Genomic DNA, 14,093 nt, shown 5'->3' with positions numbered 1-14,093 from the left:
TTTACGTTTCTCAAGCTATATCATTATGTAGTATTTTATAGAATTAAGAAAATAAATTCAAAAATGATTGAATAAATTGAACTCCGACAAATAAGAAAATATGAATAGCTTCGACTATAATGTTTCGGCTTCGACTATGTTTCGGCTTCGACTATAGTGGTCTTTAGAAAGGTGAACATTGAAAATATATTTTCAATTATTATATGCAATATATTGTAATACAATTTAAATTTTATAGTAAAAATATAAGTAAAGTTAAAAAGTTTTTTAAATTTAATGTAATGAAATGTTTGGGTTTTTTTAAAGGTTCAAAATTTTTATTATATATGCTAAATGTGATATATATTTTAATAAACGATGATGTAGTTATAATGAATGATGTTCTGATATGTAATTCTCTGAAATATTTAATAATAGTAGACATATTTTCAGGTTCACAATATATTAATAAGTGTTTTCTGAAACAAAAATCTTGATTATGGCACTTAGTGTGGCTGTAGTTGGAAAAGATAATGAGCCACTATATGTTCATACAAGTTCTCCTGACACTGACCTTAAATTTCATTATATAATTCACACATGCTTAGATGTCATTGAAGAAAAAACCTCTTCGCTCACAAAATCTACACAGGATCCCCGAGAATTATATCTTGGTTTACTATACCCAACTGAAGACTACAAAGTTTATGGGTATGTTACTAACACAAAAATTAAGTTCGTTATTGTTGTAGACTCTGGAAATGCAACACTACGTGATAATGACATCCGAATGATGTTTAGAAAAGTTCATTCAGCTTATGTTGCAATGGTTTCAAATCCATTTTACAATCATGGTGATCCAATTAAGTCGGCAATGTTTCAAAAAGCAGTGGATACACTTATGGTTACGGATGGACCATAATGCTTCACAGTGAGATCTGTTTCTATAATGAAATCTGTTACTAAATTGATATTTATAATTTACATATATTTTTTAAATTCATAGATATATGACGTGTTGTAGTTGAATATTTATTGGATTTTCGTTTTACCCATTTTTTACTTTAAATTTTTTAATAAACTTATAATGGAAACATCACTTTCGATAAAAATTGTTTTTATTTTTTTATATGTTGGAACTATTTTATTTCAATAAAATATTTGACAATTTTAGATTTAATTTGTGTGGCTTTTATTTTACTTAAATATATTCTACAGGTATATATATATATATATATATATATATATATATATATATATATATATATATATATATATATATATATATATATATATATATATATATATATATTATTAAGAATTTATTTTACTTAAATATATTCTACAGGTATATATATATATATATATATATATATATATATATATATATATATATATATATATATATATATATATTTATATATGTATATATATATATATATATATATATATATATATATATATATATATATATATATATATTATTATTATTATTATTATTATTAAGAATTTGAAATTAAAATGGTACAAAGCAATAATGTTGCAAAGGGTTTGTGGATAAGTGTAATGATTTTGTGTTTCGGAATTTTGGTTTTTTATTTTATCGGAATGCACGTTTGGATCCCGGACTTAAACAATGATATCTTTAAAAGTGATCATCTAATTATTCCGGCATTAAATTCTGTTTTACTATACGTATACATTCCGATAGCCGCTTACTGCTTTATTACGAGCGAATTGACTGGAAACTATAGCCAAGTGGATAAAATATGGCCTCTTGCTCCCATTTTGTTTTCCTGGTTTCTTACATTTTACATTTGTTTTAGTGAAAAAAATGACACCTGTGATTTGAAACCTTTTATAATAAGTGTTCTCATGACTTTATGGGCATTGCGACTTATGCATCAGTTTTATCTGAAAGGTGGGTATAACTTTCCCAGAATTTGGGAAGGAGAAGAAGATTATCGATGGAAATATGTAAGAAAAATGCCTATGCTTACCAACAATAGACTGTTATTATTATTTTTTAACTTATTTTTTATAACTATTTACCAGTTAACTTTATTATTTCTAATATCTGGAAGTGTTATTGTTGGAGTTATAATGCTAAGATATCGACAAAATAAACACCAAAGTCTTCGTCTAAGTGATTATTTAATTTCTTCTTTTTTGTTATTGTTTATATTTATTGAAGCAGTTGCAGATAGACAACAACGGCGTTTTCAAATTGAGAAGTTTCGCAGGATACAAAGTGGAGAAAAGTTAACTGGTTCAGATGAGCATTACGAATTAGGTTTTAAAACAGCAGAATTATTTTCATACTCTCGTCACCCAAATTTTACTTGTGAGCAAATTATTTGGGTATTGTTCTATTGTTTTACTATTGACTTTGAAACAATTAATTTAGTCAGTGTTGGTGGTTTATTCAATTTTTCTATTGTTGGTTGTATATTGTTGATCCTGCTGTTTTTGAAATCAACTGATTTGACTGAAGATATTTCTTCGAGTAAGTATCCGGCTTACGTCAAATATCAAAACAACGTAGCTCGAATTGTTGATCTGAAGCTCGTTGCGAAAAAAATATTCTTCGGAAAAAATCCAGATAGAAACTGGATTAATTAAGTCGAGAGTCATATTTATGTTTGTTTATATTATAATTAGTATTTCTTAGTTAAACTTAAGTTTTTATGGTTTTGTTTAAGCTTTTATTAAATTTTTATATTTGAAACGTTATGTTTTTTTCTGACTTTAAAATATAATTATTGAATAAAACCATTCAAACTTTAATTTTTTGTAAACTTTTTAATAAACTTGATTTTTAATAAGATAAAATGTTTTATCTTTTATCGATACATAGGTTCGGTCTTGTGGATTTCATCTTATCTACAAATAATATATTTAGATACTTAACGACGTTTACTTGGTAACGGGTCATGATACATGAAATACAGAGAAAAAAGGTTGAAAAAATATTGTTTATTGAATTATATATCATAAAAGTAAAAGAAAGAGAAAAACAAAAACACTTTAGGTAATATGTATTCTGAATTCAAATTTGGAAGTGTCAAACAACGCGGTAGACTGTAAACTATTTTGGCCCTTAAATTTAATGATAAAAAAAATCTGATGAATGAAAAGAAGCTGAAAAAAAGTTTGTTTTGATGCTATGAAAACTTGTTTCTTATGGCCAGGCCATAGAAGTTCTGCATAGAATTAATCACAGATTTAGTTAACTATCTTCTTCCATGGAGTGGTGTGTTCGTTCCTTTGCAAGTCTCAACAACCTTACGAAGTCTAGTACCCATTCTCTTCTGTACATGGCCAATATATTCCAATTTTGTGATCCTAATGTTCAAGTCTTTGTAAGGGCCACTTTCAATTACATCTTTAAAGGAGGAAGTATCACCATCTCCAAGGTATTCATTGTAAATCAAAATTTCAATTTCAATTGAACGATGGAATATTTTGACTGCTCCAGCAGATTCCATAGCACCCGAAGAACCAACATGATTATTAGTGCATTGATGATTTGCAAACCATTCTCCAAATTCTGGAGTTGACTTTTTATTTTCCCAATAGACACAGCCATGGCAAAATTTTGAAAGTACTTCAACATCAACACATTTTTTATCAATGATTGCTGTTACTACTCCATTAAGGGAGGAATATCATAGAGTTTGCCAGGTTCCATCAACGGTTCCATCAGAATTATGATGGTAGATTTCAGCAGCTTTTAACATGCTTTCACCAGCTGCTGTATGATATGTTTCCTTTATAGAATCTTGATTGTGACGATAACAATTGTTTGTGATACTAAACACGTTCAAGCAAAAAAAAATGGTTCCAAACCCCACACCTATCTCTCACGAGGCAATAATGCTTCTAATGTTTATTTCAAACGGTTCCTTCATTTTTGAACTTTTCTCTTAACTAATATATTCACAGGGTTTTGAGGTTAAAAATATTTCTCTGTTTAAACAATATTGACAGTGTATTTCTAAAGAATGGGCAAACCCCTTTCGAGACGTCAAATTGTCAATCATTTGTAAGCTTTTGTTGCAACTAAAGTATTTCATAAATTTTTCCATAACTACAAAAATCTTGAAGTTTATTAAAATAAAATAATCAAATTTATCATTGTTTTTATTTTTCTCTTCATCTGATTTTGAAGACTCGCTTTCTGTATCAGAAAAAAAATCATCAACACCATCAGCAGTATTTGATATACTAATTTCAACATCTTTTTCTTTGTTTTGTTGGTCATCACTGTATATGACAGATTAGCTGTATAGATGCTGATTCATTCTTCTTCTTTTCCTGTTATAAATTTTCTTATTCCCTTTAGCCATAATTTTCAAAATAATTGGTTTCGTACCAATACAAATGGGTTTGCAAAATAAACAAGTATCCAAAAAGTTCTAAAATTGAAAGCACTTAGGAACAACTTTTACAGGCTGTTTTTATAACTTATGACTTTAGGCTGCGTGTAACCAAAACGAGGTTATATATTTACATCAATTATTACCAATAAAAAATATATTTTGACTAGTTAATGACCTAAAAATAACTCAAAATGTGGGAGTTTCTAAGGATATATTTTTTAAGTACCTAAATATAACAGCTAATATCTTATTTTATTGAGATTGTTCTCTATCCAAAATTTCAGAGACTTTTTACAAGTGATGAAGGAAATAAGCTTAAAAAAAAAAAATTTTTATAAAAATACTTTATAATAATTTTTATGAGTGGAGGACGACCTTACCCAGTGAAAAAGCGCACATGGGATACGCGTGGATTTTTTCAACATGTAACCCATGTGGGGATTATTATTTTGTCCCATGTGGGTTTCATATGGTAAATCCCACATGGATTCCATATGGTAAATCCCATATGGGATACGCGTGGGTTTTTACCATATGTAACCCATATGGGGATTATTATTTTGTCCCATGTGGGTTTCATATGGTAAATCCCACATGGGTTTTATGTGGCAAATCCTACATGGGATATAGGTGAAAAATACTACATGTTATAGATCTTAAATACCACATATTTTAATCAAAATGGTATAAAAGTGGTCAATACTAGACAAATGAAAGTCCGAATGCTTCTATGATAATTTTTAAAATTTTTTTCATTTAAAAATTACTTAAATAGTAATTTAAAATTAATCATCGAAGTTTTCAGAGAGGCTTAACTTAATCTGGTATTTGCTACTTTATCCCATTTGGTATTCAAAACGTGTAGCATTTTTGATCTTTTACATGTGATGTTTTCCACCTATAACCTATGTGGGATTTACCTTAAACTATTATGACGAAATTTTATAAAATTAAAAAACGTGTTGCAAAATGAATTTATTTTAAAATAAATGCTATTAACCAATACATCCAAAACGAATATTAAAAATATTATTTTTTCTTTTGCGATTTACACGCCGTTTTTTGTCAATTGAATTAATTAAATCGCTTCGGCTTGTATAATACCAAGGTTTTTAGTATCTTCTAACTTTCTTCAAACATTTTCTAAAAAAAATAATATATAAATACAAATATATATATATATATAAAGAGAGAGAGAGAGAGAGAGAGAGAGAGAGAGAGAGAGAGAGAGAGAGAGAAAGAGAGAGAGAGAGAGAGCAATTTTAATTATTAGCCAGTTTGAAGTCATTAATGACTACAATATTTCACAAATAATTATTTCCTAATTTATTACTTACAATGACTAACGTATTATGCGTAATTAAACACATATTATGCGTAATGAGCTTAAACCCCTGAGGAGAATCCTGAAAAAAAGTGATCAATAAGGATAAGTAGTTAAACAAAAAAACAAAAACAAAAATGTAAAAACCTACTTTTTCAATGATGTAGACTTCTATAATTACAGGCCTTGACATCGCGCAAAATGCCGTAAAAACTGAAGGCCGATTAAACTTTCACTTTTACTTATATTGATATATTTTTATATTAGGTAGGGTGTAATGGCAGTCTATGTTTTCTAATAATAATCTCTAGAAAAGACGGAAATATAAAAAGAAAACCAAAAAATTGTTAAAAGATAATCATATTTTTTCGTATTTCAAATTTCATTAAGAATATTTATGTAATATTAAATAGTATCAATAACAAGCAGAACCATAACAAAGTATATATCTATATATTAAAAAGATAACTGTATTTTTAACTTTTTTTGCTAAAAATGGTAACAATAAAAATCACCAACAATAAAAAACACCAACAAAAGTTGATTCAAGCAAAAAAAAAGTATTATCAATATATCTCAACAGGGTTAAAGTCCTTATACTTGGCAACTTGTAGTCAATACACAAACAATCATATAAACTTCGTCGCATAGCAAAATACTCATATGCTCCACATATAATATCTGAAGTATATAAAACTTTACCAACATTAACTTTTCTCATAGCATTAAGGTGTTCAAATAGAATATTTGACTGAAGCGAACTTTCTTTATTTTTCAAAAATCTAACTGCTTCTAATAAAGCTGATTTTGTTTTAATTAACTTTAATTTGTTTACAGCTAAATATGAAATATTACAAATTGTGCCATTATGGTTAGCTACAAATGAATAATCATTGAAAATTACTAAAATAAATAATGGAACACCAAGTTTGTACAATTTTGATTGTATGTGCAAACTTTTTTTATTAAGCTGGAAAACAATAACATCGTTATTATCACTTAACAAAGATTGAATATCGTCAAATATAAGTTCATCCTCTTTTAGAAAATCATTTAACTCATCAGGTAAAATGTTTCGAAAACCGCTTAAAGTTACATTTTTTCTAACTTTACTTGCTGGTGTGGCAAAACAACTAGGCGGAATATTTTAAAAACAGATGGTGGGTTTAAAGGTCGTTGCTTCCCATATTTGCTTTCAAAAGGTGCTTCATTTGGCCAAAGCAGTTGACATAATGCTGTATAGTCTGTAACAATAAAACCAGTTCTTGGGATAGCTTCACTACATCTTTTTCTCTCCTCTAGATTCTTCGGGAATTTATAAATTGATATTTTTGTCATAGTTGAGTATTGATATTTTTGTTGTAGTTGTAATTGATATTGTAGTTGTATAAATTGATATTTTTGTTGTAGTTGAGATAGTTCGACTTGCAAAGAGATACACAGCATTTTAAAGGCATTTTTAAGGCATTTTAATTATTAAAAAAACTTATCGTTAGTTTGACAATATTATTACCTTACAATGTTAACGCCTTGAACCTTTCAACGTTATCGTCTTGATGTTGGGCTATTTAATTTATAAACCAATCACATTTTAAAGATTTATTAAAAAAGCGCGAACACAAACTTTCGTCTAATGTTAATAGAACAAAATGTAAACACAGTATTAGGAATTGGCCTTCAGTTTAACAACTTTGTTGCGCGATGTCAAGGCTTGTTATTATAGAAGGCCGCGGTCACACATAATATAATATTCTGAAACTGATAAACAAACATCTAAATTTCTATAAGTAAATTTATTCTTTGATCATTGCCTTCATATCCTATCTTATTTTCATATCATAATCTATTATGGAATTATTTATATAACATATCACAACAATATTATTAAATTTGTGATGTTCAAATATCATATGAACATTCTCTAACATGTTCATATGATATTTGAATATAGTTCTTGAGTATATTATCTGCAAACAATTGACTGTTGCAAGTTCTAATATTGTCAAAAACCAAGCATGCATGCATGGGACACTGCAATGTCCCACAAAGAAATGCAGGTTTGAAAGTCAAATTTTTTTTATTAAAAAAAAAAAATTAAAATAGGGGGGAGATAGAGAGGTTTCTGTAACTTTTTTTAGGTTCCAAAACTTTTAACTTTATATATAATAAGGTTCATAAAACTTAAGGGACTAAAGAAGTACATTGAGGAACAAAAACAGGATATTTACAGAAACTTTTAATCTGGAGTACCACAGTGTATTTGGGAATAAAGTCTCTGGGTCCAGTATTTAAAGTAATATGATCTAAAGTATTATATAAATTAAATAAAATGCTTTAAAATGCATGCAGTTATACATATAACTCCTGATAGTTAACTATATGTATAACTAGTTATACATAAAATTTATTATACAAACTTATTTTTTAAGGTTATACTTGAACAAATTAGATCCAATTAATTCAAATTCTAGATTTAGTTCAAGTTCAAGTTATTTGTTCATTGTTTTTTTACTATTTTAAATCTATTTGTTCAAATTTGTTAACTAGTACTAATTCTTACCACAGTAAGAATATTCATCATTGTTGAACGTGATTTTATTAGTAACTTAATTTTACTATCAACATACTTTGACAACACCCTTTACATTTTAAATGATGACAGCTTTACTTTTCTATTGATGTTAAATTTATTACGTTTCAATAACTCAGATTGAATTTTAACTGAATTATTGTAAGCTTTGTAAGGGTTTGTTGTATATCAAATGGTGTTGTAAATAAAGTAAAAATAATATATATATATATATATATATATATATATATATATATATATATATATATATATATATATATATATATATATATATATATATATATATATATAGTATTTAGGCTATGAGATCATCCATAAATGATGCCAATAGATAGAGGGGCAGTGTGAGTTTAACAATAATTGACAATGGGGAGGGGATGTTGAGACCAAAATAATGTCAATTAAAAAATTGAATTAAAAAAAAAAGTAAAATATTTTATTTAAAAAAAAAGTAAAACAATTTATGCTAGCTATGAGCAGGTTTTAGAGGTATTTACACCAACAATGTGGTCTAAAAACTTCTTGCTTTTGTTGCTTAAAACTGTAGAGGATCATAGGAAAAACAATTTAAATTCAGAAATTAGTTTGCTTATCTGAAAAAACAATTTATGTTTTTTTTTTTACTTTTAGTACTGTTGAGAATAAATGTATAATTGAACCAGAAAAAAATTGATGGTATATGCATTTTTTATATTATATTAACAATTCAGATATATCATCATAATACGATAACAAAAACTGACATCATTTTCAATGGGAGATGGCAAAAAATTGACTGAGTTTGATAAAGGGTGAAGTTGTTCAATAAACCAGGTCATCATCTGACATCATTATGCATAGATAACCTTACAATTTAAGTAAAATAAGTAATCAATTTGCCTCTTTAGAAAGTGTAAGAAAAAAGCATTGTTATGCTGATAACCTACCTAATGAGCAAGCTTTGACCACCTATTTTATAAATTTGAGAGACAGAAGTGGAAGTGCGAATCGCAAAAGAACTAATAACAATGCTCTAAATTAATTTTAACTTTGTAGACTAGCATTAATATAGTATTTAGTAATAATACATGATTTTTATAATTTCCATTAATCATCAGTTGTCAGTCTCCATTTTATAGAATGAATTAAAAAACTATTTTTTTATAGTATTACATATATTTTTATAGTATTTTATAGTAATAATAATACATAAATACTAGTTTCCTAATGCTGTTATCATCACAATGTTAATGGTATTCGTTTTAAAGTGAAATTTTGTATCAATTTTATTGTTTTAATGTTATATTTATATATATATATATATATATATATATATATATATATATATATATATATATATATATATATATATATATATATATATTATTTTTACTTTATTTACAACACCATTTGATATACAACAAACCCCTACAAAGCTTACAATAATTCAGTTAAGATTTAATTTGAGTTATTGAAACGTAATAAATTTAACATCAATAGAAAAGTAAAGCTGTCATCATTTAAAATATAAAGGGTGTTGTCAAAATATGTTGAAAATAAAATTAAGTTACTAATAAAATCACGTTCAACAATGATAAACATTCTTACTGTAGTAAAATATAGTACTAACTGATAAATTTGAACAAATAAATATAAAATTAACACAAACAATGAATAAATAAGAACATTAACTTGAACTTTAACTAAATCTTGAATTTGAATTAATTGGTACTAATTTGTTCAAGCATAACCTTAAAAAATAAGTTTATGTATATCTTATATATTAATAATAATTATATGTATAACTAGTTATACATATAGTTAACTATCAGGAGTTATATGTATAACTATATGCATTTTAAAGCATATTATTTTATTTAAACATTACTTAGATCATATTACTTTGAAAACTGGACCCAGAGGCTTTATTCTCAATAACACTGTGGTACTCCAGATTAATAATTGAAAAGTTTCTGTAAATAAATTGTTTTTGTTCCTCAATGTAGTTCGTAAGTCCCTTAAGTCTTAAGGACCTTATTATATCTAAAGTTAAAAGTTTTGGAGCATAAAAAAAGTTACAGAAACCCATCTCCATCCTATTTTTTTCTTTTTTTAATAAAGAAAATTGGGAATTCTTTGACTTTCAAACCTGCATTTCTTTTTGGGACACTGCAGTGTCCCATGCATCTAAGATTGGTTTTTGACAACATTTCAACTTGCATCAGTTGTTTGCAAATAATTTACTCAAGATCTATATTCAAATAACTATTATATTATCCTAATAATAAGTCTATTTGCACAAATCTCAATCTTATTTCTATAAAGAAAGATAAAAATTATTCGTGGCACTTACATGCTTGCTTGCCATTCTCTTTATTAATATAAAGTATTTTCACACAATATAAACGTAACGCAATGCAATGTCGATTTAAAATTTTTTTTTAGTTTCCAGCTTTTAAATTAAATCCCATGCAAATCCCACAGGAAACCCACGTGGGATTTCCCATGTGTGTAAATACCATATGTTTCCCACATGTAACCCATGTGGGATTACCCACATGGGTTTAAGGTGACAAATTTCCATACGGATACCACATGGGAAAATCCGTCCCACATAAATCCCATCAATCCCACACGGAACCCACGCGGAACCCATGTGGGACGCGGTTTTATTTTTCACTGGGTAAAACCTATCGATAAATTTTATTTTAATATAAGACAATACGATGAATTTAATTTTAATATAATACAGTGAGTTGAAAAACTTTACTAACTCATTGGTCTAACGTTTGGGCAGTGAATCAAACGTTTCGGGTTTTTTTGTTGCCGGGATTCCATCACCGTAATTTTTTGCAAAACATCTTCATTTGGCTTTGGTATAAACATACTTAAATTAAGAGCATAATGCCTGAAATTGTCATATATAAAACATCAAAAAATCCTGTAAGCACCTATGACTCTGGCCCCTCTAATCACCGTCTAATCAATAGCTAGGTTGTTAAGCCTTTATTAAATCTAAAAACTCTCTGACAATCATTTCAGTCCTTTCTTTCTACGATTGATTTGTTAAATAAATGAAAAGTTCCACCGTGCGTTAGATAAAGGCAACGAGCCGAGGACTGTTGCTCTAAATATACAAAAGGTTTTTGATGAAGTCTTACATGCTGGTGCTTTCCTTAAGCTCGCTTCATATTGTGTATCTAGAAGAGTTTTTAAAATTAATGATTTCTTTTTAAATGCAATATTTAAGTCCTTCTTGAAAGTCGTCGCTCTTATTTATTTTCTGTAATTTCTGGTGTACCACAAGGTTCAATTCTTGGTCCTGTATTGTTTCTCTTCTATGATAATAATCTTTCTGGCTTAATTTTACATACAGATGAAATTTTACATACAGACAAAATTCATAAATTTTTGATTGATTGCTTAGAACAAACTGCCGATATTAAATCTGATTTCTTTTCTGTGAAAGCTTGGTTTGCAACTCGTAAATTTTAGTTTAAACTCGTTTATTTACTGTCAACAGTTATCGCAACAGCCTTGATTTGCCTAAATTTATATTAACACCGCTCCCACTCTTTCACTATTGACACTATTGCACCACTTTTAATCTTTCACCACTCCTTCACTATTAACCCCATATGGAAACCATATATATATACAAGCCATTGCAAAATTAGTATTTACTAAAGTTGCTTCATTTACGAGAAGCAACTTTAGTAAATGCTAATTTCGCAATGGGTTGTATATATGGTTTTCTATACATACATTTTCTTACTCGCAATCATAACTTAATACATCAACTAAAACTCATTATTGCACTATTTTTTATATTAGGTTAGCTGCATCCTTTTAATGTAACCTTTTCTTAATGCTACAAAAAACTATTATTTCTATAGTTTTTTTCCTAAAACATCAAATTTTTATAATTTTCTTCTAGCTTTGTGTTTTTCTGACTCTTACAAGTAATTTTTTTTAAAAGCAGAAGCCCAAGCTACCCTATACTTCATAAAACTAAGAAAAAGTCTGATATCTTTTCTAGCATTTTAAAATTTTACGCAATGAATCTTATAAGTTTATTTAATTCAAACCATCCATTTCGCTTTGATTAGGATAATGTGGCTGTTGGAAGTGATGGACACCACTCTTTCGATTCAGCTGTAGAACTACCTTTTGTATAGTTGCGATGATGAAGTTGATGGAATAGAAACTCATGTTGATCTGACGTTAATAAATGACGGAATATCAAGGTATTTTAGCTTCGATCTATTGATAATTTTCTTTTATCTTGATATATCAACCATACATGTACCAGTCTATGGTGTAGTTCATATTTATTTCCTGATCACCGAATCGGATCCGAAAGTATTCAAATATACGATCCATAACTTATGAATATATGATATGAAGATAATATATGGATATGAAACTATGAACTGCACTGCAGAGTGCTACATCTATGGTTGATATATCGATATATATTACTACGTTCTAGACAATAGCTATTGTTTTGGCTGTTTTGACCCAATATAAAAACAATTAATGTAACAAAATTAGTCGCCAGATTTATGATTTTAAGAAAATGCTATAACAGTGTTTAAAAAACTCTGAGCAGAGGGGAGAGCAAACATTATTAACGCAGTTTGATGGTATAAAAAGGCCGTGTCAAAAAAATAAAAATGTAAAAAAATGCATGTTAAAAGCAATATCAGCAAAACAGATAAATCTTATAAAGCAGGCCTTCTTAAACTATGGGTCGCGACCCCAAATGGGGTCGCGTAAAATTATGAGATAAAATTATGACAAAACTTCAGACAAAATTCTGGGGTCGCGAGAGATATGGTTTTAAGAATTAAAATTTGAATTGAAAGAATGTAAAATGGTTTTTCACTTTTTTAGAATTAATGCATTACGCAGAAGTGTTAAGTTTTTACAAAAACCTTCATCATAGACTTAAATGTGTAAAAGCAACCATAAAACATTTTTTTTCCATGCTTTACATAAGGTTACTTTCTATATATATATGTTTGTGTGCCACAAAATTTGAAATCAATTTTTGAAAGCTTTTTTCTCAACCAATTTTGCTCAAATTTTGCACACTTAATCATTTTCGATGACAATACAAGGAAATGGAAAAATTTGACCAAAAAAAGTTAATTAAGTTAACAAAAATTTAATTTGTATTTCCCCATACATTTTATTTATTTGATATGAATTGCGTATTACGTCACAAAAATCATTGATTTGCAAATTATTTGCAGTTTCGAAGACATTAAAGCGCAGCGATTCAAAACCTATTGTTTTTTAAGTCTTAAGTTATTAAGTTAAAAAACAAAAATTTAAAACGCGCTACTTTTTCCATGCTTTATATAAGGTTACTTTCTATATATATATATATGTTTGTGTGCCACAAAATTTGAAATCAATTTTTGAAAGCTTTTTTCTCAACCAATTTTGCTCAAATTTTGCACACTTAATCATTTTCGATGACAATACAAGGAAATGGAAAAATTTATTAAGTTAACAAAAATTTAATTTGTATTTCCCCATAAGAACACTGAATTATTAAAAAAAAAAATTTAAAAACGTAACAGTAATTTTTCCGTCTACAAAAGATAACAAAAAAAGAATTTCTAGGCCCAATAAAATTCTCCTTGCATAAAGCATGGATTTGAAAAAAGAATTTTTTTTTGATTTACTAGTTTTGTTTTAAGAAAAGTGGATAAATCCTCTTTTCTTAAAACAAAAAAAAAATTCTTTTTAAACAATTGTTTAAAAAGAATTTTTTTTCAGCAAAGGAATTTTTTTTTTCAGCAAAGGAACTTTTTTTTTCGCATTCGAA

At 27.5% G+C, this 14,093-nt stretch overlaps 2 protein-coding genes and 1 long non-coding RNA gene across 3 annotated transcripts; 2 read left to right on the top strand and 1 right to left on the bottom strand.

Annotated features, from left to right (window-relative positions):
• Window positions 1-398: 398 nt before the first annotated feature.
• Window positions 399-1,008, top strand: LOC100199156 (trafficking protein particle complex subunit 2-like protein). The gene has a single exon (XM_065791841.1). The coding sequence runs from the start codon at window positions 479-481 to the stop codon at window positions 899-901; it is 423 nt and encodes a 140-aa protein (XP_065647913.1). The 5' UTR covers window positions 399-478; the 3' UTR covers window positions 902-1,008.
• Window positions 1,009-1,500: 492 nt separating this feature from the next.
• Window positions 1,501-2,601, top strand: LOC136076273 (uncharacterized). Its single transcript, XM_065789747.1, has one exon. The coding sequence runs from the start codon at window positions 1,501-1,503 to the stop codon at window positions 2,599-2,601; it is 1,101 nt and encodes a 366-aa protein (XP_065645819.1).
• Window positions 2,602-5,362: 2,761 nt separating this feature from the next.
• LOC136077146 (uncharacterized) lies at window positions 5,363-10,932 on the bottom strand. The gene is made up of 3 exons (XR_010636863.1): window positions 10,608-10,932; window positions 5,699-5,767; window positions 5,363-5,504 (listed from the first exon to the last, which is right to left on the bottom strand). It is a non-coding gene; the product is annotated as an uncharacterized LOC136077146 (long non-coding RNA).
• Window positions 10,933-14,093: the final 3,161 nt, after the last annotated feature.

Source organism: Hydra vulgaris, chromosome 02 (assembly GCF_038396675.1).
Source record: "Hydra vulgaris chromosome 02, alternate assembly HydraT2T_AEP".
In the NCBI taxonomy this organism is placed as follows: Eukaryota; Metazoa; Cnidaria; class Hydrozoa; order Anthoathecata; family Hydridae; genus Hydra; species Hydra vulgaris.
This window is presented reverse-complemented; position numbering and strand designations above follow the sequence as displayed.